The 27,557-nt window shown below is 42.8% G+C and overlaps 1 protein-coding gene across 2 annotated transcripts; it reads left to right on the top strand.

Moving 5' to 3' along the window:
- Positions 1–994: 994 nt before the first annotated feature.
- LOC112232096 (synembryn-B) lies at positions 995–27,217 on the top strand. Of its 2 annotated transcripts, none has more exons than XM_024398896.2 (10): positions 995–1,240; positions 1,984–2,031; positions 2,147–2,767; positions 7,457–7,551; positions 8,217–8,367; positions 9,186–9,284; positions 13,764–13,908; positions 22,278–22,422; positions 22,982–23,101; positions 26,951–27,217. In XM_024398896.2, the coding sequence occupies exons 1-10, from the start codon at positions 1,157–1,159 to the stop codon at positions 27,051–27,053; spliced, it is 1,611 nt and encodes a 536-aa protein (XP_024254664.1). In that variant the 5' UTR covers positions 995–1,156; the 3' UTR covers positions 27,054–27,217. The 2 variants fall into 2 exon arrangements, with proteins under 2 accessions (XP_024254664.1, XP_024254665.1); XM_024398897.2 differs by having other exon boundaries at positions 996–1,240; positions 9,189–9,284.
- The last annotated feature ends 340 nt before the right edge of the window (positions 27,218–27,557 follow it).

Below are 27,557 nucleotides of genomic sequence, written 5' to 3'. Positions count from 1 at the left end.
AGGACACTTCACTGCACTCTATACTCCTCTGTAAACTGGTCATCTCTGTATACCTATCGCAGGACCCACTGGTTGATGGTTATTTATAAAACTCTCTTAGGCCTCACTCCCCCTGAGATACCTACTGCAGCCCTCATCCTCCACATACAACAGCCGTTCTGTCAGTCACCTTCTGTTAAAGGTCCCAAAAGCACACACATCCTTGGTTCACTCCTCTTTTCAGTTCGCTGCAGCTAGTGACCAGAACGAGCTGCAAAAATCTCTTCATTCAAAGACTCAATCATGGACAGTCTTACTGACAGTTGTGGCTGCTTCCTGTGATGTATTGTTGTTTCTACCTTCTTGGCTTTGTGCTGTTGTCTGTGCCCAATAATGTTTGTACAATTTTTTGTGTTGCTGCCATGTTGTTGTCATGTGGTGTTGCTACCATGCTATGTTGTCATGTGTTGCTGCCATGCTATGTTGTTGTCTTAGGTCTCTCTTTATGTAGTGTTGTGGTGTCTCCTTGTGATGTGTGTTTTGTCCTATAATTTTATTTGTAATACCCGTCCCCACAGGAGGCCTTTTGGCTTTTGGTAGGCATCATTGTAAATAAGAATTTGTTCTTAACTGACTTACCTAGTTAAATAAAATAAAATATGAAGCGCAGGAGCATCCTGCTGGCATTTGTAGTCTTGCTGAGGTTTTCTCTGTTGCAAATTAGCATTTTGGATTTTTAAGAGCAAATTGAGGCGTATATATATTGGTAAACCTTACCTTGTCTGAGAGAGAATTAAACGGTTAGCAAAACGTACCACCAAGGTAAGCCTAAACACATAATGCATTTTACAAATACTTCAAATAAAGTATGTGGGGAAAAAATTATGTTGGAAAGACGATTGGAACCAATTCTGTTTGAATGCTAGGTTGTATAGGTATTATAACGAGTCCACTGTGGGGGACTATAGGCGGATCACCGAACTTGCACGCTGTGCTCGCACGGTTTCGATGAGATCGTGACGTTAACCGGTGAAAGTTGAAACAAGGAAGAAGGGTGTATGTAGCCTTCTGTATGTAACTGAATGTCAGACGAATAAAAAAATAGGGTGCTGCAAATTATTCAGAAACGTACTCTATAACGTTACAATTCTTGAATTGTCATCGAAATATTTTAAGAATGGATTTAAACAGTATCCTGTCAAAGCTCGAGACTAACAATGAAGAGGAAATTAAAAGGCTTTTGCACCAGTACAACGTAGAGGTGGGTGTAATTCTCCTCGATTTGACGTCAACCAAAACAAAGTTATTAGCTAGCTCGCCAGCCATCTAAAAACGTTTACATAATCATAGCTGCTAAATTTAGTACTAAAACTATGTCTATCTAGAACTTGCATTTCCCCTTTCATTTTGAAAGGAATCAACGAGTTTAAAACCTATTGCTGTGTTGTAGGAAGCATATTTTCATCCTGGCTAGCTGGGTTGCTAGCTAGCTAACGTTAGCTAGTGTTGTGGCCAAACATTGTATGGTATAACTTTCTAATCATCTACTGTAGCTAGCTAAGCATACAATGACAGCATGCGTATATAATGAACAATTCTAGCTAGCTCCCATTTGGTTATAGCTATTGCTGCACTTCCTGCTGTAACTTGAGCTAGCTAGCTAGGTACGTTTGCTAGCTAACGTCGTTAGCCGCTGTCACTGATAACCTAGAGCCTAATGGCGATATACTTTGCATCACACTCGTATATCCTATCTAATGCAGTCATACGTATAATCTGTCTGCACAAGCTATTTACTGTATCATAGAAACAAATTATTTCTAGATAACATTTCTGAGAATCATGCACAGATGAAGGTGACAAAGCACATTTAGCATATGCATTTGACTTTTCTCTCATTAGTACTTAACCTTGCTGACGTAACTCACATGGTACACAGCGAGGGAGAACTCCCGGGAACACTGAGTTTGTATCAGCAAGACTAATGTATACTGTCTTTTTCAGAATAGTCGCACATTCACCTTTGACCCAAAAGAGGAGGACCTACGAAGTGTAAGTAAACAGTAAACACTCTGCCTTGTCTGGTGCTTCACTTTTACTTATAGCCTAGATAATGCTTCTGTCCCCTGTGTGTTTTATGATGAACCAACCTTCTCTCACTGTGCAGAGGCTGTGTCAGGGTCTGCTGACTGTGCTGGGGAGGCAGGTTGGGTCCTGCTGCCAGAGCACCTGCCTGGAGACCCTTCGCATCCTGTCCCGGGACAAGCGGGTCCTGGGCCCTGTGGGCACCCGGGAGGGCATGCTGGTCCTGGCCGGGCTGGCTCGGCTGCAGGCGGGAGAGGAGGGAGGTGACAGTCTGCAAGAGGATGCCCAGACAGAGGAGGAAGAGAGGGTGGTGGTGGAGGCCCTTAAGTGCCTGTGTAACGTGGTGTTTAACAGCGTGGCGGCACAGCAGGTGGGTGCCGACGTGCAGCTGGCACGTGGTCTGTGTGCCCGCCTGCACGCCGCCCGTGCCGGATGTCACGAGGTGGGCCTGTTCTCCCTGCGCCTGCTCTTCCTGCTCTCGGCTCTGCGGCCAGACGTCCGGGGGGGGCTCCAGAGGGAGCTGCATGCCGTGGGGCTCCTCACAGAGGTGCTGGAGCGTACCCTGGACCTACGCTGGGTGGGCCCCTACGAGGTGGCCCATCCAGGCCTCCAGGCCTTGCCTATCCCTGCTGAAGACAACGAGAGGGCCATGGAGGCCCTGAAAGCCTTGTTCAACCTTACGCTGTCTGACACTAGCGATGAGGTGAGTTACACTGTTACACCCTCTGTCTGTTACAGAATGTTGTTCTCCTTTTGGAGTTTTTTTTCATTTTTAAAGAGGATATGTACGCTGTACTTGTAACATGGCAGTCACATGGTCCTGTATGGCTCAGTTGAAGGTATGCACACGACTGTAAGTCGCTTTGGATAAAAGCATCTGCTAAATGGCATTTATTATTATTGTTATTATTCAGAGCTCAAAGAGGGCTAGACGCTGCAGCCATGAGCACAGCCTATAGTGTCACAGCATCACACAGCATTTAGAGTTGCTACATAAACATAAATTCTTTGCATCTCACTGGCTGTGGATGGACACATCTCCTTGCATATTTTGAATTCAGCATTGAAGTCACCAAACTTTGCATGCCTTAGTTGAAGGATATTATTTACAGATAGTTTAACAGCAAGACACTTGCCTTTATTCAGTGACATCCCTTAAATAAGCCCTAACTAAGCCTGTGCAGCAATAAGAGGTTTATCAGCTATCTGACCTCGCTTAAGCTCCTTTGGCACCTTTACAGCTTTCTTGATTAGCCAGGGGGAGTTAGTGAAATAATCGTATGGCTTATTAATCGAATAGAAATCTTGTAACGCCTAGGTTGTTACGAGTGTACTGATATAAGTAGGAACACGTGACATCCCAGCAACATTGAGAAAAAATGTGTACCTGTTGTTCACACACGTATCTGCCCTCTCATTGGCTAGAATGGCCCCACCTGATCTTGCCTCCCGACTAACTTCCATTTCTTTTCATTGTCAAAGCGGCCACTTGAGTATATGGTCAATATAATGGATAATCTGTGGCGTTGATCAGAAAAGCCCTTTGTTCATCTCATGAGTCAATCCCACATGGTCATTTGCATGGAATGGAAAGCCTGTGCTCAGTGACTCACAGCTCTTAGGTCTGACTTCCACGTCCGGAAATCCCTAATTCCTCTCATCTTTCCTCAATCTCTCCATAGTTACAGTCCCTCCCTTTCTCCTTTCTCTCGCTCTCTCTGTTCATGTTTTTTAATTTAAAAAACAACATTTTACCCCTGTATTGGCATAATAAATGTTACCTAAATGATACAGGTTATGAGCTATGACCAATATCTTCCTATGTTTTCTTTTTTACATGACCTCCTCCCCTTTCCGGTTCATCCATAGCTAATTTTATCCTTCTTACCCCTACCTGCTTAGACCCTCCCCTCCTTTTGTTTGAAGCAATGAAATGCTTCCATAAGGATCAGTCTGTTGTACGTGGCCAATGTAAGACATTTAAGCGTGTTAACCCTGGCAAAGGCTGCCGGCCCAGACGGCATCCCTAGCCGCGTCCTCAGAGCATGCGCAGACCAGCTGGCTGGTTTGTTTACGGACATATTCGATCTCTCCCTATCCCAGTCTGCTGTCTCCACTTGCTTCAAGATGTCCACCATTGTTCCTCCACCCAAGAAAGCAAAGGTAACTGAACTAAATGACTATCGCCCCAAGGCACTCACTTCTGTCATCATGATGTGCTTTGAGAGGCTAGTCAAGGATCATATCACCTATTTACCTAACCTGACACCCTAGACCCACTTCAATTTGCTTACCGCCACAATAGATCCACAGACGATGCAATTGCCATTGCACTGCACACTGCCTTATCCCATCTGGACAAGAGGAATACCTATATCAGAATGCTGTTCATTGACTATAGCTCACCCTTCAACACCATAGTACCCTCCAAGCTCATCATTAAGCTCGGGGCCCTGGGTCTGAACCCCGCCCTGTGTAACTGGGTCCTGGACTTCCTGACGGGCCTCTCCCAGGTGGCGAAGGTAGGAAACAACACCTTCACTTTGCTGATCCTCAACACAGGGGCCCCACAAGTGTGCATGCTCAGCCCCCCTCCTGTACTCCCTGTTCACCCATGACTGCGTGGCCAGGCACGCCTCCAACTCAATCATCAAGTTTGCAGACGACACAACAGTAGTAGGCCTGATTACCAACAATGACGAGACAGTCTACAGGTAGGAGGTGAGGGAGCTGGCAAAGTGGGGCCAGGAAAATAACCTCTCTCTCTACGTCAACAAAACGAATGAGCTGATGGTGGAGTTCAGGAAACAGCAGAGGGAGCACTCCCCTATCCACATCGACATGACCGCAATGGAGAAGGTGGAAAGCTTCAAGTTCCTAGGCATACACATCACTGACAATCTGAAATGGTCCACCCACACAGACAATGTGGTGAAGAAGGCGCAACAGCGCCTCTTTAAACTCAGGAGGCTGAGTAAATTTGGCTTGGCCACTAAGACCCTCAGAAACGTTTACAGATGCACAATTGAGAGTATCCTGTTGGGCTGTTTCACCACCTGGTACGGCAACTGCACTACCCGCAACTGCGGGGCTCTCTAGAGGGTGGTACGGTCTACCGAACGCATCACTGGGGGCACACTGCCTGCACTCCAGGACACCTACAGCACCCAACGTCACAGGAATGCCAAAAAGATCATCAAGGACATCAACCACCCAATCCACAGCCTGTTCACCCTGCTATCATTCAGAAGGCGAGGTCAGTACAGGTGCATCAAAGCTGGGCCGAGAGACTGAAAAACAGCCTTTTTATGTCAAGGCCATCAAACTGTTAAATAGCCATCACTAGCTGGGTACCACCCGGCTGCTCAACCTTTAGAGGCTACTGCCCTATATACACTGCTCAAAAAAATAAAGGGAACACTAAAATAACACATCCTAGATCTGAATGAATGAAATATTCTTATTAAATACTTTTTTCTTTACATAGTTGAATGTTGAACAAAATCACACAAAAATTATCAATGGAAATCAAATTTATCAACCCATGGAGGTCTGGATTTGGAGTCACACTCAAAATGAAAGTGGAAAACCACACTACAGGCTGATCCAACTTTGATGTAATGTCCTTAAAACAAGTCATAATGAGGCTCAGAAGTGTGTGTGGCCTCCACGTGCCTGTATGACCTCCCTACAACGCCTGGGCATGCTCCTGGGCCTCCTAAAGCATCCGCCAACTCCTGGACAGTCTGTGGTGCAATGTGGTATTGGTGGATGGAGCGAGACACGATGTCCCAGATGTGCTCAATTGGACCCAGGGCCAACCGCACCTGCATATGGTCTCACAAGGGGTCTGAGGATCTCATCTTGGTACCTAATGGCAGTCAGGCTACCTCTGGCGAGCACATGGAGGGCTGTGCGGCACCCCAAAGAAATGCCACCCCACACCATGACTGACCCACCGCCAAACCGGTCATGTTGGAGGATGTTTCAGGCAGCAGAACGTTCTCCACGGCGTCTCCAGACTCTGTCACGTCTGTCACATGTGCTCAGTGTGAACCTGCTTTCATCTGTGAAGAGCACAGGGCACCAGTGGTGAATTTGCCAATCTTGGTGTTCTCTGGCAAATGCCAAACGTCCTGCACAGTGTTGGGCTGTAAGCACAACCCCCACCTGTGGACGTCGGGCCCTCATACCACCCTCATGGAGTCTGTTTTTGACCGTTTGAGCAGACACATGCACATTTGTGGCCTGCTGGAGGTCATTTTGCAGGGCTCTGGCAGTGCTCCTCCTGCTCCTCCTTGCACAAAGGCGGAGGTAGCGGTCCTTCTGCTGGGTTGTTGCCCTCTTACGGCCTCCTCCACGTCTCCTGATGTACTGGCCTGTCTCCTGGTAGCGCCTCCATGCTCTGGACACTACGCTGACAGACACAGCAAACCTTCTTGCCACAGCTCGCATTGATGTGCCATCCTGGATGAGCTGCACTACCTGAGCCACTTGTGTGGGTTGTAGACTCCGTCTCATGCTACCACTAGAGTGAAAGCACCGCCAGCATTCAAAAGTGACCAAAACATCAGCCAGGAAGCATAGGAACTGAGAAGTGGTCTGTGGTCACCACCTGCAGAACCACTCCTTTATTGGGGGTGTCTTGCTAATTGCTTATAATTTCCACCTGTTGTCTATTCCATTTACACAGCAGCATGTGAAATTTGTCAATCAGTGTTGCTTCCTAAGTGGACAGTTTGATTTCACAGAAGTGTGATTGACTTGGAGTTACATTGTGTTGTTTAAGTGTTCCCTTTATTTTTTTGAGCAGTGTACATAGAAAATTAATCACTTGCCACTTTAATAATTTTTACAAACTGCTTTACAACCTGCTACTCTCTGTTTATCATATATGCATAGTCACTTTAACTATACATTCATGTACATATTACCTCAATCAGCCTGACTAACCGGTGTCTGTATGTAGCCTCACAACTTTTATAGCCTCACTACTGTATATAGCCTGTCTTTTTACTCATTTTATTTCTTTACTTACCTATTGTTCACCAAATACCTTTTTTTGCACTATTGGTTAGAGTCTGTAAGTAAGCATTTCACTGTAAGGTGAAATGTTGTATTCTGCGCACGTGACAAATAAACTTTGATTTGATACTGTATTCTATTCTACTGTATTTAGTCAATGCCACTCCGACATTGCTCGTCCTAATATTTATATATTTCTTAATTCCATTCTTTTACTTTTAGATTTGTTTATTTTTGTGAATTGTTAGATACTACTGCACTGTTGGCGCTAGGAACACAAGCATTTTGCTTCACCCGCAATAACGTCTGCTAAATATGTGTATGTAACCAATGAAATTTGATTTGATTTCCATCCTTCATTTGATAGGGTGGTGACCACCAACTCCGCCTTGTCACCGCCATCATGCGCCATCTATTGATGCTTAAGACTCAGACAGAGGACAAAACAGAGGAAGCACACAGGTTTGCAACCCTTCTCCTCACTGCTCTCCACACAACAGGGCAAAACTGCATCCTGAAAGTACACATTCATCGTTTGGTTTATGCTAATTAATCACCATCCAATAATCACTCTAGTCAACAGTGACAGCATCCAGCTCATGAGAAAGTTCAAACTTTAAGCCAAGACTGTTTTTAGAAGTCATACGACAGTATGTCTTTTCTGGACATCTCATTGATGCGAATTAACTACAAAGCTTTCTTTTGAAGGACATGCGAGAATGTAAAGAATGTGTCATGTAAAAGTGATTGATAATGCTCCCTGTGGTCCTATGGATTATGTTGTTGTGTCCCTCTGGTCACGGGGTTAGCCCATTGTCCAAAATCCAAAGTTGACCTTAGGTCCTTGTCTGTTTGGACTGATGGAATGCCTTGTGGTCTTGACGCAAACACAACAATAAGAGGGATAACTACCCAACGTATCTTCATGCTAGATGAAAGTGCTTTTAAAAAACAAGTAGTCTTTAAAAAGTCTCATGATTGGTAGAAAACAATGACATGCATGTAGCCTATTCTTAAGAACGAAACCATATTTATTATGTGTTAATCCTTCCTACATGCTATAACCAATGACTTAACCACTGTCCTTTCTCCTTATTTTTCCTCATGTCTTCCTTCTTCTCCTCCAGCCATGCCATCAACCTGCTGAGTAACCTGCCAGTGTCATGTCTGGATGTGCTGATTGACTTGCCGGTCCAGGGGGGCCAGGAGGAGTACAGCGGGAAGAACATGGACGCTGTGCAGGTGCTACTGGACTTTATGGAGAAGAGGATAGACAAGGTAAGAACTAGTGGACCAGAGACATTGGGCGAATCCTTCCACTTAAGTCAAATGTTTACTTAAAGTCACTTACATTTTCACTGAGGCGGCAGGTAGCCTAGCGGTTAAGAGCATTGGGCCAGTAACCGAAAGGTTGCTGGTTCAAATTCCCGAGCTGACTTGGTAAAAAATCTGTCTGTGCCCTTGTGCAAATCACTTAACCCAAATTGCTCCTGTAAGCCGCTCTGGAAAAGAGCGTCTGTTAAATAACTTAAATGTCTCTCGCTGATATCAATGCACGTGTAAGTGAAAATTTGACTTCAGTGGAAGTTAGGATTCACCCCATTGTGTGTGTTTGAGATATTGGACTGCACAGAATCACTTATGTACAAACCAAGACTTGCCAATTCTGCATCTTTCTTCAAACTGATTGCTTGATCTCCGTGGCTGCTATTACAAACCATGCCAACACTTTTGCATTTCCTCTTGACCAACAAGTTAAATAAAACAATGTTTCAAGCCAAAGTAGAATTAACCTCAATGATGCAGTCCACCAGTGACTTCTCACCCGCCATTTAAGGAACTGACTATCTTAACTGTTAGAGGCCATTCAGAAATTCATATGGCTGTTTATGTAGTAACGTCAGTCTCTACTGAACAAGCCAATGAAATGATGCGTAAATCCTGGCCATCCTATTAGAAGCTGTCCACACAACATAGAAATTGAATTACTTATACATTCCTGAATAGTTATTTTGCTAATGGTCCACAAACCAACTGCTACAGTGCCTCTGTGGGCATGCCTGTCGTCACTCGCCTCATGTGTGTCTCATTCCAAGCAGGGTGCCAACTACAAAGAGGGGCTGACCCCAGTGCTCAGCCTGCTGACCGAGGGTTCCAGGTACCACCGGGAGATCCGCAGATACATCAAGACACAGGTAGTGGGCTGGAGCTAGAGGGGGCTTGAGCTTGAACATACACTTTAAGGGCATGTTCTAATCTATCCTATTCTTATACATAAAAAGTGATGCAAAATTAAGATCTTCAAAATTAGTGAAACTACTTAATCAGTGTGAAATACATATATACAGAACAAAAATCTAAATGCAACATGTAAAGTGTTGGTTCCATGTTTCATGAGCTGAAATAAAAGATCCCAGAAATGTTCCATACACACAAAAGCATATTTCTCTCAGATATTTTGCACAAATTTGTGTACATGCCTGTTATTGAGCACCTCTCCTTTGCCAAGATAATCCATCCACCTGACAGGTGTAGCATATCAAGAAGCTATCAAGAAACAGCATGATCATTACACAGGTGCACCTTGTGCTGAGGGCAATAAAAGGACACTCTAAAATGTGCACTTTAGTCACACAACTCAATGCCATAGATGTCTAAAGTTGAGGGAGTGTGCAATTGGCATGGTGACTGAAGGAATGTCCAACAGAGCTGTTGCCAGAGAATGTAATGTCATTTCTCTACCATCCATAAGCCGCCTCCAACGTTGTTTTATAGCAGTGGTTCCCAAACTTTTTATAGTCCCGTACCCCTTCAAACATACAACCTCCATCGCACTCTCAAATGTTTTTTTATTGCCATCATTGTAAGTCTGCCACACACACACGATACCTTTATTAAACATAAGAATGAGTGTGAATTTTTATCACAACCCGGCTCGTGGGAAGTGACAAGGAACTCTTAAAGGACCAGGGCACAAATAATAATAATCAATAATTTTGCTCTTTATTTAGCCATCTTATATATAAAACCTTATTTGTTCATCAGAAATTGTGAATAACTCACTACAGGTTAAATAGAAGGGTGTACTTGAAAGGGTGCACATAACTCTGCAATGTTGTACTGGAGAGAGTCTCAGCCTTAAATCATTTTCCACACACAGTCTGTGCCTGTATTTAGTTTTCATGCTAGTGAGGGCTGAGAATCCACTCTCAGGTACAGTTGAAGTCGGAAGTTTACATACACTTATGTTGGAGTCATTAAAACAAGTTTTTCTACCACTCCACATATTTCTTGTTAACAAACTATAGTTTTGTCAAGTCGGTAAGAACATCTACTTTGTGCATGACACAAGTCATTTTTCCAACAATTGTTTACAGACAGATTATTTCACTTATAATTCACTGTATCACAATTCCAGTGGGTCAGAAGTTTACATACACTAAGTTGACTGTGCCTTTAAACAGCTTGGAACATTTCAGAAAATGTCATGGCTTTAAAAGCTTCTGATAGGCTAATTGACATCATTTGAGTCAATTGGAGGTGTACCTGTGGATGTATTTCAAGGCCTACCTTCAAACTCAGTGCCTCTTTGCTTGACATCATGGAAAAATCAAAAGAAATCAGCCAAGACCTCAGAAAAGAAATTGTAGACCTCCACAAGTCAGGTTCATCCTTGGTAGCAATTTCCAAACGCCTGAAGGTACCACGTTCATCTGTACAAACAATAGAACGCAAGTATAAACACCATAGGACCACGCAGCCGTCATACCGCTCAGGAAGGAGACACGTTCTGTCTCCTAGAGATGAACGTACGTTGGTGCAAAAAGTGCAAATCAATCCCAGAACAACAGCAAAGGACCTTGTGAAGATGCTGGAGGGAACGGGTACAAAAGTATCTATATCCACAGTAAAACGAGTCCTATATCGACATAACCTGAAAGGCCGCTCAGCAAGGAAGAAGCCACTGTTCCAAAACTGCCATAAAAATCCAAAACGTTATTGTGGAAGGCTACCCAAAACGTTTGGCCCAAGTTAAACAATTCAAAGGCAATGCTACCAAATACTAATTGAGTGTGTGTAAACTTCTGACCCACTGGGAATGTGATGAAAGAAATAAAAGCTGAAAGAAATAATTCTCTACTATTATTCTGACATTTCACATTCTTAAAATAAAGTGGTGATCCTAACTGACCTAAGACAGGGAATTTTTAGGATTAAATGTCAGGACTTGTGGAAAAACTGAGCTTAAATGTATTTGGCTAAGGTGTATGTTATCTTCCGACTTCAACTGTACCAGGAGCTGTGCCAGGCCCGCCACGTCTGTTGACTCATCCAGCTGTAAAGCATAGAATTCATTGGCTTGTATGTAAAGCAGTAATTGTTTTAAAACATCTCCTGCCATGTTACTGATGTGCTGTGAAACAGTGTTGTTTGATGAAGTCATTGTCTGTATAGTTTTTTTTGTGCCTTTTCCCCCAGCATTGTCCCAGCCATATTCGCGGCAGCAGGAAGAATTAAGTCCTTCACAATAGTATGGGGCTTGCCTGTCATAGCAACTCAGTAGCTAACCAAAAAGATGCTTCTAGCCCCTTCTTATTAATGGTATGTGTTGCTTTTATGCATGTCTTACTACTCGATAGTCATCTTAATTCTCGCTCAAACTCATGGCTTATTTTTCAAATTGACATGTTCTGCTTCTAAATGTCTGTGCAAGAGTGAAGGTGTCATTGAGTTGTGAGATAGTACTTTTGCACATATAACACACTGTGGCTGAGGCAAGGCACTATTCCCAATATAAGTGAACCCCAAATCAATGTAGTTCTCATCATATTTGCGCCTCTTCGATGGTCCAACGTCTCTGTCTGTTTGGTGCTTTCCCGGGTAAGGGGGCAGTAGCTCTTCAGCTGCATCAGATTCACAACTGTCAGTGTCCATGCTAGCTGGGCTAGCAACAAATGTAGAATTACTGATGCTAGCATTAGATGTGCTCGTGGAAGCAGAACAACTTGTGTCATCGACAGGTGTAGTACTGCTGGTAGTAGCAGTACTACCAGTAGAGCTGGTATGTGTCTCTATGGACTCTATGGGCCTTACTTTTTTCTCTATTTTCGAGCAAACGGAATGAGCAGCAGCTCCGTTTGGCTACATATTTACAGTTAGGGGATTTCCTGCAAGAGAGTAACGGTTACTGTGATTGGATGTTAATTATTTGACTAGGCTACCTGTATTTGACATTGTTGTTATTTCGCTGAACACTATATGGTTTCATTTTATTTTTGGCAGTGAAACGTGGCTGCTCGAGAAAAAAAAACATCACTTAAATGTATAGGCCCATTGGAAAATCTAAATGGACTATTTGAAAATGTGAATCACATTTTTATTTGGCATACCCCCGACGGCATTGCGCATACCCCAGTTTGGGAATAGCGGTTTTATAGAATTTGGCAGTACGTCCAACCTCACATCCGCAGACCACGTATAACCAAGCCAGGCCAAGACCTCCACATCCGGCTTCTTCACCTGCGGGATCGTCTGAGACCAGCCACCCGGACAGCTGATTTAAAAAGTGGGTTTGCACAACCGAATAATTTCTGCACAAACTTTCAGAAACTGTCTCAGGGAAGCTCATCTGTCTGCTCGTCGTCCTCACCAGGGTCTTGACCTGACTGTAGTTTGGCATCGTAACTGACTTCAGTGGGCAACAAATACTCACCTTCAATGGCCACTGGCATGCTGGCGAAGTGTGCTTTTCTTGGATGAATCCCGTTTTCAACTGTACCGGGCAGATGGTAGACAGTGTGTTTGGTGTCATGTGGGCGAGCTGTTTGCTGATATCAATATTGTGAACAGAGAGCGCCCCATGGTGGAGGTGGGGTTATAGTATGGGCAGGCATAAGCTATGGACAACGAACACAATTGCATTTTATCAATGGCAAATTGAATGCACAGCGATACAAGATCCTGAGGCCATTGTCGTGCCATTCATCTACTGCCATCACCTCATACAGTATTTCAGTAAGATAATGCACAGCCCCATGTCACAAGGATCTGTACATAATTCCTGGAAACTGTAAATGTCCTAGTTCTTCCATGGCCTGCATATTCATCAGACATATCACCCATTGAGCCTGTTTGGGATGCTCTGGATCGATGTGTATGACATCGTGTTCCAGTTCCCTCCAATATCCAGCAACTTCGCACAGCCTTTGAAGAGAAATGTGACAACATTCCATGGGCCACAATCAACAGACTGATCAACTTTATGTGAAAGAGATGTGTCGCGCTGCATGAGGCAAATGTTGGTCACACCAGATACTGACTGGTTTCCTGATCCATGTCCCTACCTTTTTTAAAAAGGTATATGTGACCAACAGATGCATATCTGTATTCCCAGTCATGTGAAATCCATAGATTAGGGCCTAATGAATTTATTTCAATTAATTGATATCCTTATATGAACTGTAGCTCAGTGAAATTGTTGCATTTATATTTTTGTTCTGTGTATTTATTTCACATATCTTATAAAATCTGTCTAGATTACTTTTCTTCTAACATATCCTCCAGCAGTGGCAGATGGATCATTAGCTGGCCTGATCACTCAGTTCACTAGTCTAGTATACTACAGTGTTAATTTTCACTGTGGCTCTGCCCCCGTTGGCTGTATTTGTCTCCAGGTGCTGCCCCCGCTGAAGGAGGTCAAGGTCAGGCCGGAGATAGGGTCCACCGTTAGGAACAAGCTGGTGCGCCTCATGACCCACGTGGACATGGGCGTGAAGCAGAGCGCTGCAGAGTTCCTCTTCGTCCTCTGCAAAGAGAGTGGTGAGAGAGAGAGACACTGGGAAGTCTGTATGATAGGGATGTGCACGGTTATTCGAATAGCCGAATGGACGTTAGTATTCGAATACTTGTGTGTGTTCATTTTTGCAGAAATAAAATATATAATTATGATTTACCTATTTTAACACTGAAAAGGTTTTTTCTAAATTAAAATATTCATGTTACATACAGGGATATACCATGACATTTTAAAATTAATAATTTAAGAAAACGACAAATGTCATAGTTTTATGACTTGCGCACCGTAAATGTGTAGCTTGTTGTTTATGTTGGCCAATCAAAGCGGCAAAGATGCTTAATGCGTAGCAAGTGGAGTGACGGTTCACTTAATGCAATGCATGATGGAATAAAATAACGGAATTAAAAGTTTAGCAAAAATGAGAAGGAGTAGGCTACAACAATTAACCAACTGTTGTTTTAACTGAATGGGGTCGCGGAGAAAGTGCAGCATGTGGCCTCAATTATCCTGGCTAGGGATAGTTGGCTATCCTGGCTAGCGATAGCTGGCTATCCTGGCTAGCGATAGCTGGCTAGCCTGGCTAGCGATAGCTGGCTAGCTATAGCTGGCTGGCTAGCGATAGCTGGCTGGCTAGCTATAGCTGGCTGGCTAGCTATAGCTGGCTATCCTGGCTAGCAATAGCTGGCTGGCTAGCTATAGCTGGCTATCCTGGCTAGCAATAGCTGGCTGGCTAGCAATAGCTGGCTGGCTAGCTATAGCTGGCTAGCTATAGCTGGCTATCCTGGCTAGCTATAGCTGGCTGGCTAGCTATAGCTGGCTATCCTGGCTAGCTATAGCTGGCTGGCTAGCTATAGCTGGCTATCCTGGCTAGCTATAGCTGGCTGGCTAGCTATAGCTGGCTATCCTGGCTAGCAATAGCTGGCTGGCTAGCTAGCTATAGCTGGCTATCCTGGCTAGCAATAGTTGGCTGGCTAGCTATAGCTGGCTATCCTGGCTAGCTATAGCTGCCTATCCTGGCTAGCAATAGCTGGCTGGCTAGCTAAAAATATCTTCTTCACCCCTCAAGTTTGATGTCTGTGCCGCTGCGGAAATATAATTAGCATAATTTCAAAAAAAAAATGCAAATCTGTCAGTTTAAGCTAGAGATGTTTATGGTTTTACATCTGATGCGGTGTCTGTCAGACCATGGACATCCCACAAATTGGTCTTCTCACAAAATTGTATGTAGGGTCCGAACGGTTTGGCCTATAAACTATTATGATGACTCTATGGGTGAGACGTACATGTCAGTTGTTATGCTCTAGGACGCCTACAGGCCTCATCTGAATGTCCCCTGGTACCAGTTGAAAAAATGAATGGAAGTATACAGTACCAGTCAAAAGTTTGGACACACTTACTCATTAAAGGGTTCTTTATTTTTTACTATTTTTACTATTTTCTACATTGTAGAATAATAGTGAAGACATCAAAACTATGAAATATCACATGGAATCATGTAGTAACCAAAAAAGTGTTAAACAAATCCAAATATATTTGAGATTGTTCAAAGTAGCCACCCTTTGCCTTTGACAGCTTTGCACACTCTTGGCATTCTTTCAAGCAGCTTCATAAGGTAGTCACCTGGAATGCATTTCAATTAACAGATGTGCCTTGTTAATTTGTGGAATTTCTTTCCTTAATGCATTTGAACCAATCAGTTGTGTTGTGACAAGGTAAGGGTGTATACAGAAGATAGAACTATTTGGTAAAAGACCAAGTCCATATTATGGCAAGAACAGCTCAAATGTGATCCGTTTCAGGGGGTCGTGGGTCACTATTTAACAGGAGAGTTGTTTGAACGTAAAAAAATATATATTTTATCAAAATGCATTTTTTTTGTGCCAGAAATGCCTTTTCGAACTTGTGAACTTTCATGTGCCTTAATAACAAACATGTATGCCATCTGTAAATACTAATACAATTGTTAATTTACGAGCCTAGTTGGTTTAGCCAAAGAAAAAGTGAGCAACCTTCCCACTAGCCATGATTGGCTGAGATGAGTGGGCTGGACATGCCGAGAGATGCGTTTGGATTGGTCTGCCATATAGCATGCTTTTATCTATTTGAGCTGGTCAGTATGTCTAGGTAATCCTGTCTAACACGGCTTTAAAAAAACAACATGTATCTTGTATTAAAACTGCATAAGTGTTGCTCACCACTTTCTGGAGGACTGAAGTCAGTGGAATTTGAGTATTATAGCTAAGGAGATGGAGAAAATACCTGTCTCTGGGATTACATCTTAAAACGAAGGGCAACGATGGCATCTGACAGGAGACGCGTCCAACCATGAATGATAAGATAGTCTAGCTAGCTACGTTTTCAGACATTACACGTTTCTAATTTTAACAGACATTTTTCTGGCTAGCTATAGCCTAATGTTAGCTAGCTAACATTGAACCTGGTTGGTTAGCTACCTACAGATTCATGCAGGGTAGTGACGCCATGAGTTGCGATTAGGGTTCATTGTTTACCTAGCTAGCTATGTAATGTTAGCTGGCTGGCTAGATAGCTAGCTAATGTTACGTGTATGACCTTATTATTCATATCTCAGAGCCATTTACTTAGCTAGCTATAGGCTAATGTTAGCTAGCTAACATTGAACCTGGTTGGTTAGCTACCTGCAGATTCATGCAGGGTAATAACGTCATGAGTATGGATTATGGTTCATTTTTTACCAAGCTAGCTTTCTAGCTACACGTCTTAATAAAAGACTTCACTATGCAAGTAACTATTTCGGGTGTGTTCGTAAATTCAGTCTGGCCATCTACTCCGATTTCAGAGCACTCTAGTCTGAGTGTGGCAGAGAGTGCTGAATATTTGATGAATTTACAAATGCTCAACACCCGTTGAAATTGGCCGGTGTCAGTAAACGTCAGCAAAAAAGTGTAGTTAAATTGTTGCCAGCAGCACAGTGACAGTCACCAGTGCTCTGAATAACATGAAAACAGCCTAACCAGCTCTGCTAGGGCGAGTAAAATGGTCAGAGTGGGGTGTTCTCTCGTTATGTGTCTGGAAGTAGCTCGCAAGCTAGCCAATGTTAGCCAGTTCGCTTGGGTGCTTGACCTCTGTTGTGAGGTCAGAATGTCCGGATCAACGCGAAACGGTCTGAATTTAAGAACGGACAATCTGACAGCACAGTTGTAGTCACCAACACTCTGGATAACATAACAGCCTAACCAGCTCTGCTAGGGTGAATAATGTTCAGTGAGCTGTTCTCTCTCACTTAGATGTCTGGAAGTAACTAGCAAGTTAGCTTGGATGCTTGACTGCTGTTGTTAGTACATTCGGATCCACCCTTAAAGAGATGGGTGAGGAAAAAGCTTAAGAGGGTGTGAACGATGCTAAATGGGTGTAGACAAAGAAGGGTTCTCCAATAGTAGGACCAAAATATTCAAAGGCCATTTTCTCAAAAGTGAATTTAAAAGTTAATCAACTTTCAAAGCAGAATAACTTTCCCATTGTTCCTCAACTGTAGTGTATGATTAGAGGTCGACCGATTATGATTTTCCAATGCCGATACCGATTATTGGAGGACCAAAGAAAAGCCGATACCGATAAATTTTTTGTTTGTAATAATGACAATTACAACAATACTGAATGAACACTTATTTTAGCTTAATACAATACATCAATAAAAATCCATTTAGCCTCAAATAAATTATGAAACATGTTCAATTTGGTTTAAATAATTCAAAAACAAAGTTTTGGAGAAGTAAAAGTGCAATATGTGCCATAAGTTCCTTGCTCAGAACATGAAAACATATGAAAGTTGGTGGTTCCTTTAACATGAGACTTCAATATTCCAAGGTAAGAGGTTTTAGGTTGGATTTAATATAGTATTTAAAGGACTATTTCTCTCTATACCATTTGTATTTCATTAACCTTTGACTATTGGATGTTCTTATAGGCACTTTAGTATTGCCAGTGTAACAGTATAGCTTCTGTCCCTCTCCTCGCGCCTACCTGGGCTCGAACCAGGAACACATCGACAACAGCCACACTCGAAGCAGCGTTACGCATCGCTCCACAAAAGCCGCAGAGCAGAGCAAGGGGAATAACTAGTCCAAGTCTCAGAGCGAGTGACGTTTGAAATGCTATTAGTGCGCATCCCGCTAACTAGCTAGCCATTTGACATCGGTTACACCAGCCATTAGGCTGATAGGCTTGAAGTCATAAACAGTGCTGTGCTTGCGAAGAGCTGCTGTCAAAACGCACGAAAGTGCTGTTTGAATGAATGCTTACAAGCCTGCTGCTGCCTACCATCGCTCAGTCTGACTGCTCTATCAAATATCAAATCATAGACTTAATTATAACATAATAACACACAGAAATACGAGCCTTTGGTCATTAATATGGTCGAATCCGGGAACTATCATTTCGAAAATAAAACGTTTATTATTTCAGTGAAATACGGAACCGTTCGGTATTTTATCTAACGGGTGGCATCCCTAAGTCAAAATATTCTTGTTACATTGTACAACCTTCAATGTTATGTCATAATTACGTAAAACTCTGGCAAATTAGTTCGCAATGAGCCAGGCGGCCCAAACTGTTGCATATACCCTGACTGCGTGCAATGAACGCAAGAGAAGTGACACAATTTCACCTGGTTAATATTGCCTACTAACCTGGATTTCTTTTAGCTAAATATGCAGGTTTAAAAAAATATACTTCTGTGTATTGATTTTAAGAAAGGCATTGGTGTTTATGGTTAGGTACAGTCGTGCAACGATTGTGCTTTTTTCGCAAATGCGCTTTTGTTAAATCATCCCCCAGCGTTGCATCGATTATATGCAATGCAGGACACGCTAGATAAACTAGTAATATCATCAACCATGTGTAGTTAACTAGTGATTATGATGTTTAATGCTAGCTAGCAACTTACCTTGGTTTCTACTGCATTTGCGTAACAGGCAGGCTCCTCGTGGAGTGCAATGAGAGGCAGGTGGTTAGAGCGTTGGACTAGTTAACCGTAAGGTGGCAAGATTGAATCCCAGAGCTGACAAGGTAAAAATCTGTCATTCTGCCCCTGAACAAGGCAGTTGACCCACCGTTCCTAGGCCGTCATTGAAAATAGGACTGTGTTCTTAACTGACTTGCCTAGTTAAATAAAGGTGAAAAAGACAAATCGGCAAAATCGGTGTCCAAAAATACAGATTTCCGATTGTTATGAAAACTTAATTAATTGGCCATTCCGATTAATCGGTCGACCTCTATGTATGATATACCATTTTGTAGCTCTGAGTCTCTACTTTTATCCAATGTAAAAAAATAAAAATTAACCGATTTTGAGCTTGTCGTGCACAAATAAGCAAAGAGGAATGACAGTCCATCATTACTTTAAGACATGAAGGTCAGTCAATACGGAACATTTCAAGAACTTTGTGTTTCTTCAAGTGCAGTTGCAAAAACTATCAAGTGCTATGATGAAACTGGCTCTCATGAGGACCGCCACAGGAAAGGAAGACCCAGAGTTACCTCTGCTGCAGAGGATAAGTTCATTAGAGTGTCCAGCCTCAGAAATTGCAGCCCAAATAAATGCTTTACAGAGTTCAAGTAACAGACACATCTCAACACCAACTGTTCAGAGGAGACTGTGTGAATCAGGCCTTCATGGTCGAATTGCTGCAAAGAAACCACTACTAAAGGACACCAATAAGAAGAAGTGACTTGCTTGGACAAAAAACACGAGCAATGGACATTAGACTGGTGGAAATCTTTCCTTTGGGTCTGGAGTCAAAATTGTAGATCTTTGGTTCGAACCGCTGTCTCTTTGTGAGACGCAGAGTAGGTGAATGGATGATCTCTATGTGTGGTTCCCACCGTGAAGCATGGAGGAGTGATTGTGTAGAGGTGCTTTGCTGGTGACATTGTCTGTGATTTATTTAGAATTCAATTCACACTTAACCAGCATTGCTACCACAGCATTCTGCAGCAAGATGCCATTCCATCTGGTTTGTGCTTAGTCCCACTCTCATTTGTTTTTCAACAGGACAATGACCCGATAAGGGCTATTTGACCAAGAAGGAGAGGGATGGAGTGCTGTATCAGATGACCTGGCCTCCACAATCACCCGACCTCAACCCAATTAAGATGGTTTGGGATGAGTTGGACCGCAGAGTAAAGGAAAAGCAGCCAACAAGTGCTCAGCATATGTGGGAACTCCTTCAAAACTGTTGGAAAAGTGTTCCAGGTGAAGCTGGTTGAGAGAATGCCAAGAGTGTGCAAAGCTGTCATCAAGGCAACGAGTGGCTACTTTGAATAATCTCAAATCTAATCCAATATTTTTTGGTTACTACATTATTCCATATGTGTTTTTTCATTGTTTTAATGTATTCAACATTATTCTACAATGTAAAAATAAAGAAAAACCCTTGAATGAGTAGGTGTTCTAACTTTTGACTGGTACTGTGGAGACTGCTTAGTGCCAGAAATAAGGGGTTACAGACATGTTAAAAAATAAATTAAAAAAAACTATAATTAATAAAATTTTTCCTGATCTTTGTTGTCTCTCAGATGTACAGGCAATTCAGAAAGTATTCAGACCCTTTGATTTTTTCCACATTTTGTTATGTTACAGCCTTGTTCTAAAATGGATTAGATTGTTTGTTTTTTTCCCAGCTCAATCTACACACAATACCCCATAATGACAAAGCAAAAATAGATTTTTCTATTTTTTTGCAAATGTATTCAAAATCAAAACTGAAATATCACATTTGCATATGTATTCAGATCCTTTACTTTTTGTTGAAGCCCCTTTGGCAGTGATTTCAGCCTTGAGTCTTCTTGGGTATGACACTACAAGCTTGGCACACCTATATTTGGGGAGTGTCTCCCATTCTTCTCTGTAGATCCTCTCAAGCTCTGTCAGATTGGATGGGGATTGTCGCTGCACAGCTATTTCAGGTCTTTCCAGAGATGTTCGATCAGATTCAAGTCCGGACTCTGTTAGGGCCACTCAAGGACATTCAGAGACTTGTCCCGAAGCCACTCCTGTGTTGTCTTGGCTGTGTGCTTAGGGTCATTTTCCTATTGGAATGTGAACCTTTGCCCCAGTCTGAGTGCTCTGGAGCAGGTTTTCATCAAGGATCTCTCTGTACTTTACTCTGTTCATCTTTTCTCGTTCCTGACTAGTATCCCAGTCCCTGATGCTGAAAAACATCCCTACAATATGATGATGATGCCACCACTATGCTTCACCTTAGGGATGGTGCCAAGTTTCCTCCAGACGTGATGCTTGGCATTCAGGCCAAAGAGTTCAATCTTGGTTTCATCAGACCAGAGAATGTTTTTTCTCATGGTCAGAGTCCTTTAGGTGCCTTTTGGCAAACTCCAAGTGGTCTGTCGTGCCTTTTACTAAAAGTGGCTTCCATCTGGCCGCTACCATAAAGGCCTCATTTGGTGGCGGGTTGCAGAGATTTCTGTCCTTCTGGAAGGTTCTCCCATCTCCACAGAAGAACTCTGAAGCTCTGTCAGTGATCATTGGGTTCTTGGTCACCTCCCTGACTAAGGCCCTTCTCCGCTGATTGCTCAGTTTGGCCGGGCGGCCAGTCTTGGTGTTTCTAAACTTCTTCCATTTAAGAATGATGGAGGCCACTGTGTTCTTGGGGACCTTGAATGCTGCATAAATGTTTTTGTACGCTTCCCCACATCTGTGCCTCGACACTTTCCTGTCCTGGAGCACTACGTACAAGTCCTTCAACCTCGTGGCTTAGTGCATGCCAGAGCAAAACCGTCAACTGTGGGACCTTCTGTAAACAGTTGTGTGCCTTTCCAAATTATGTCCAATCAATTGAATTTACCACAGGTGGACTCCAATATGGTTGTAGAAACATCAAGGATAATCAATGGAAACAGGATGCACCTGAGCTCAATTTCGAGTCTCATTGCAAAGGATCTGAATACTTATATAAATACAGTATTTAAAAAAAGATATTTGTTTTAACTGGCAAAAAGTTTGAGGGTAATTTAAAAAAAATCTGTTTTAGAATAAGGCTGTAAGGCAAAAAAAAAATGGAAAAAGGTGAGCGTTCCGAATCCACAGACACTTCAGTCCAACCCCAAAAAATCAAAAGGAATTTTGTTCTGTTGTTCCATGTAGTGAATGTGTTTCTATGGGCTAATGTCAGTAAGGCCAAGTAAAATGTTTGACACTCTATTTTTATATACTTTAAGGGGTCTTAAATCAAATACCAAAATTATCCTTGTTATGTCTGTCTTTAAACGGTTTTTCGAATATCCAACAAAAATGTATGATACTATTCGAATAGTGAAATGATTTCAAACCCCCATCCCTACATAAAGTACAGTTGTCCATGGTGTTGTACTGATTTCTCCCCCTCTAATCCTCCAGTGGACCACCTGTTGAAGTACACTGGGTATGGTAATGCAGCAGGACTCCTGGTGGCTCGAGGCCTGCTGGCAGGGGGGCGAGGAGAGACTCTGTACTCAGACGACGAAGACTCTGACACCGAAGAGTACAAATCGGCTAAACCTTTGTGAGTAGGCAGAAGCTTTGAATACATGACCATAGACATACATGCCTTGCTTTGAATTACTAAATGTTTGCATTAAATGTTGTGTTGGCTTTAGGGTGTATCATGGGAGTGCCACAACATTTATTTAACTACAACAGAATCCATTGGGCCAAGGGGTGTTTCATCAATCACTTTTACGTGACACCACTTAAGTGCCACTCTAGTGGCCAGGGCTGTTCAATGTTGGTTCTGGAGAAACACTTCTGGCTTTCACCCTCTCCTTCTTAAAAGGGACTTAATTCAGACCTGGGACAAGGGACTTATTCAGACCTGGGACACCAGGTGAGTGCCATTATCTACCAGGTATTAACAAAAAACAGAAATGTTTTGGCCTTCCAGCACCAGAATTGAACAGCCCTGCGTTCTAGCCAAACATTCAGGACAGTCAAGCATTGGGTCATTTTCACCATCATTATTAGACTGTCATTGTAAATAAGAATTTGTTCTTAACTGACTTCCCTAGTTAAATAAATGTTACACACATTACGTCTTCTCTCTGTCCTATCTCTGTCTGTCTCAGCATCAACCCCATCACGGGTCACGTGGAGGAGCCCATGCCTAACCCCATCGAAGACATGACTGAGGAGCAGAAAGAGTACGAGGCCCAGAAATTGGTCAACATGTTTGACAAGTTGTCAAGGTAAACCAACCACCACACAGCCTCATCATGTATGAATGCAACAACAACTGTGTTTGCCAGCAGTGTTTCTATTCATTGTAACCCTCAATGCCAGATTATTAACCTTTCTGAATTATATAGCTTTGTATCCTGTTTGAATGATTCCCTATGGCTTATTATTTGTCCCCCTGAACCTGAACGTCTGCTGTCTTCATTCATACTGGCCTTTCCTTAGCAAGCAGAACCTAGTGCTACTCAGAGAATGATGTGGATGCGAGGCTGAGTGACACTGAGCGCGCTCCCTGCCAACCAGTTCATTTGAGGAAGAATCTCCTGCCGTTAGCCCCGGTGCTCAATTAGGCCCCGGCCATACCACCTCGGCTGCCACTGCATTCAGTTGGAGTCAATGGAAGCTGCCGCTGTTGGCGTGCCGCTGCTGCATCATTACCAGAACGCCATTAATTAGCGTCCTAATTGGCCCACACAGTGGGGTCGGAAGCCCTCGGCTCCTTTCTACTCCTTTATGTGGTACTTTATGTCAGGGTTTTTAATAACATGTCTACTTCCCTTTATTCACCTTTCTCTTCATTCAGCCCACGAGCCAAACATTGTACGCTAACTGACAGGGGAGTAGGACTGAGACATAGGCACAATTAGAAAGAAGAGGCATTGGTTTTGGGGTGGAGGGTTGACTATGTTTACAGACACAAGAAAAGCTGACGTTGTCATTGTTCAGCCACAGAGAGGGGGTTGAGTCGTAATGAGACGCGTGTGCCTGTCTACAAGAGGTTGATTCCTTTCCTCTGAAGCCAGATCCTCCTCCTCCTGTATCCCTCCAGCTCTCTATTCTGCTGTGTCGGTCAGTGTCAAGTAGACATGTCGAAAGGGAGAGGGTGATGACACAGGTTTTATCCCAAATGGCATCCTATTCCCTACATAGTGCAGTACTTTTCACCAGAGCTGGGACTATATAGGGAATAGGGTGCCATTTGTGATGCAACCACAGTCACCAGCTGCTGCAACCACAGTCACCATCTGCTGCAACCACAGTCACCAGCTGCTGCCTTTCCTATCCAACATGCCACGATGGGCTCTCAGGAGATGGCTCAGGGCCCTGCAAGAATGTGCTTCCCCTCGCAGCTTACCTGCTCCTCCAATTAGCACATGCTCTGAATCTGACCCCCTACACAAACCATATCTGATTGCCTGGGTCCTCAGATCCTGCAGAGTGGGGAACAGGACAGGATGCACCATGGGATTAATTGGTAGAACGGACTACAATGTAGGAGTGTTGTCAGTGAGTGGGTGTTTTTTTTTCTTCTCTTCTCTTTTTCTTTCTCCTCTCTCATTATCTTGTTTTTCACCCTGTTATAATAAGTTATATCTTTATAAAGCCCATCTCTGGTTGATGTGATTGGGATTGGCTTGGGACAGGTGGATGGCTAAATGGCACTCTCTGTCTGGAGATACTGAAGTGTCCTGAAGGAGGCTAAACCTCAAAAACGTATCTTTCAACAACACTGACCCCATAACCGTTAACCTGCCATCTTTCTGCCATAGCCTGCCATATACAGTACACAATCAATGTCTCACTAAAAATCCTTCTTTAACCTGTTTCCTCCCCTTCATCTACATTGATTGAAGTGGATTTGACAGGTGATTTAACATAGCATTCACCTGGTCAGTCTATGTCACGGAAAGAACAAGTGTTTCTAATATTTTTTGGTCTTGGTTATTGTTGATGGTTTCATTACACATTAGATAGAGGATGTGGCACCGTGAAACAGGGTTGTGCGTAGTCGTCAGAACTCACCCCAGCTTACGTATCTTTTTTTTTTTATAAAACAAATGATTTAGTGCTTTCCACTGAAAGGACAGGAGATAAGATCTTCAAATTTCCTTTGTGCCGTATTCATACCGCACAATCATATTACATGGCTCACCTCCAAGTCTTCTTTATCATAGTCCTCCTCCAGAGCTTTACTCTGTTTTTTGGGGGGAGGAACCAGGAATGAGGAGTTATATGTTAATTTGTGTTTGAATTGTGCAAATGAATGCAAATGTAGCCATGGTTTTAAGACTTTGATTGGCTAATTCTGTGATAACACATCTGAGAGGGAGCTGGTGGCACACAGTGCAGATATAATTGGATTAGGATAGAGGGCCTGGTGTGGCTTTGAGGAGATTACACAGAGCACTGATCCTGTAATTAAACTGACCCACAGAGGAGAGGAGAGCGTGGAAGGGGAGATGACCAACAATAAGAGTTTGTGTGTGTGTTCACATGTGTTTGAGTGAATGAAGGGGGGGGACTGGTCGTCAGCCAGGGTTCTTGAGCGCCAGATGTAAGAAAAAAAGAAGTGCCACCACCACTCAACAACGGTCCTCTTTAGAAGGTGTAGAATGCATGACACAAAGGGTTTTGAGGTTCAAAGCAGCGCATGTGGATTGTGGCAGCAACAGATTTGTCTACCAAATGAAACATGTGGGAGTTGTACACTATTGTGGCAAATGTTGAAGGGGAAGATTTCTGAATCCATACACTGGGACTAAGCATCTGCTTAAATAACAAATGTTCTATATGCTTGTTCGGTTTCCATTACAGGTTGTTATCAATAAAACGTTACAATACAGTGTAGAGTGTTCGGTTTGGCTGCTGTGGGGCAAGGAGACCCCCAGCTCCGCTAAAACCATTGACCACTGCATGCCGTTTTTAAGAAATTTTTAAATAAATGTTATAAGTGTTTGGTTTTAATATCAACACCTCTTGAAGAGCACAGTCAGAACTATACATTTTCGATTAATTCCACATGTATCTCTACCATCATTTATACAGCAAGTAACTGAATGCTCTTCATTTCAGATACGTGAGGGTAGCCTATCCATTTGGCATGGAGCTCGCTAGCTAAGCAAACGTGCCATTTAGCTTGTTTCATAAGAGATCTGACCTTTTGGAAAGACCTTGACATCGACAAGTCCTCATCCTGGTAGTTGTCAGTCAAGACTACTGTCAGCACCACTATAGATGGCAAGTTAAAATAGACATCTAGTTTATCCCCTGAAAGTTAGCATGTTAACTAGCCATATTGACATGATCAGTTATTAGCTAGATAGACAATTTGTGATTAAACACTCTTAAAAACATTGAAATGGGATAATGTTAGCTAACTTCGCTAGGTAGGCCTATGCTGGTTGGAGAAAAAAATATATTAGTTCTACTTACCACTATGTTTAGCCAACTTTACTGCATTTCTATCGGTAGCAAAGTAAACATTATAAGCTAACAGTACATCGGCAAATGCGCCCTTCTGCTTGACCAGCATCCTTCTGGGGTGCATCCTCTTCTCAACCTTGAGTGACTGAGACACCTGGTTTGTAACTTGTTTGTTTTCCTCTGCACTACCCCTAGTCTTTGTTGGTGAATATTTGTTTTCTCCTGCTGTGATTTCCAAACTGTTGTGAATATCACAAAGTAATATTCTTGTTTCTAACGGGTTGTGCTCAATTTGAATAGAATATAGTAAATTCAGGAAGTGATTTGAATTTAAAATATAAAATGTTTTGAAATAGCTTCTACTTTTCAGTTTATTGAGAAGTCATTGAAAATAAATTACCTTATTTAAATTATTGAATTCAAATTTTTGTTTACTTCCTGAATTACTGCCTTCAATTCAAGTTGAGCCCAACCGTGGTTTCTAATCAACATCAAACATGGTTCTCCAGACCAGGGTCGAATTAATTTTGAAATGGAAAATGAAAACAAGTGTTTCTTATTGGACACGTCCAGGTAGTCCCGGGCTGTTTCAGTTTGTTGCCTAGTGAATACGACCCAGTTGTGATGTTGTTTGTGTCTGTTTTTGTGCTCCACAGGCAGCAGCTGATCAGACCAATGGGGGTGAGGAGGGACGGAACACTGGCACCCCTAGAGGAGGCTCTTAGACAGCCCACGGCTGACAGCTCAGACTCCGACTAGAGCCACTACGACACAGATCAGACCACCCTACACAGTGCCCTCAGAAAGTATTCATACCTTTTTACTTATTCAACATTTAGTTGTTACAGCCTGAATTCAAAATGGATTGAATATCATTTATTTTTCAACAAGCTACACACAAAACCTCATAATGACAAAGTGAAATAAAGGTTCTTAACATTTTTGCAAATTTATTGAAAATACAGACATATCTAATTTACATAAGTATTCACACCCCGGAGTCAATAGATGTTATAATCACCTTTGGCAGCAATTACAGCTGTCTCTAAGAGCTTTGCACACCTGGATTGTGCAACATTTTCCCATTATCCTTTTCAAAATGGTTCAAGCTCAGTCAAATTGGTTGTTGATCATTACTAAACAATTTAAGTCATGCCATAGATTTTCAAGCAGCTTTAAGTCAAAACTGTAACTCTGCTACTCAGGAACATTCACTGTCTTCTTGGTAAGCAACTCCAGTGTAGATTTGGCCTTGTGTTTTAG

This window comes from Oncorhynchus tshawytscha, linkage group LG06 (genome assembly GCF_018296145.1).
Source record: "Oncorhynchus tshawytscha isolate Ot180627B linkage group LG06, Otsh_v2.0, whole genome shotgun sequence".
Taxonomy (NCBI): Eukaryota; Metazoa; Chordata; class Actinopteri; order Salmoniformes; family Salmonidae; genus Oncorhynchus; species Oncorhynchus tshawytscha.
Note: the sequence above shows the minus strand (reverse complement) of the source record. Positions and strands in the feature narration are given on the sequence as shown.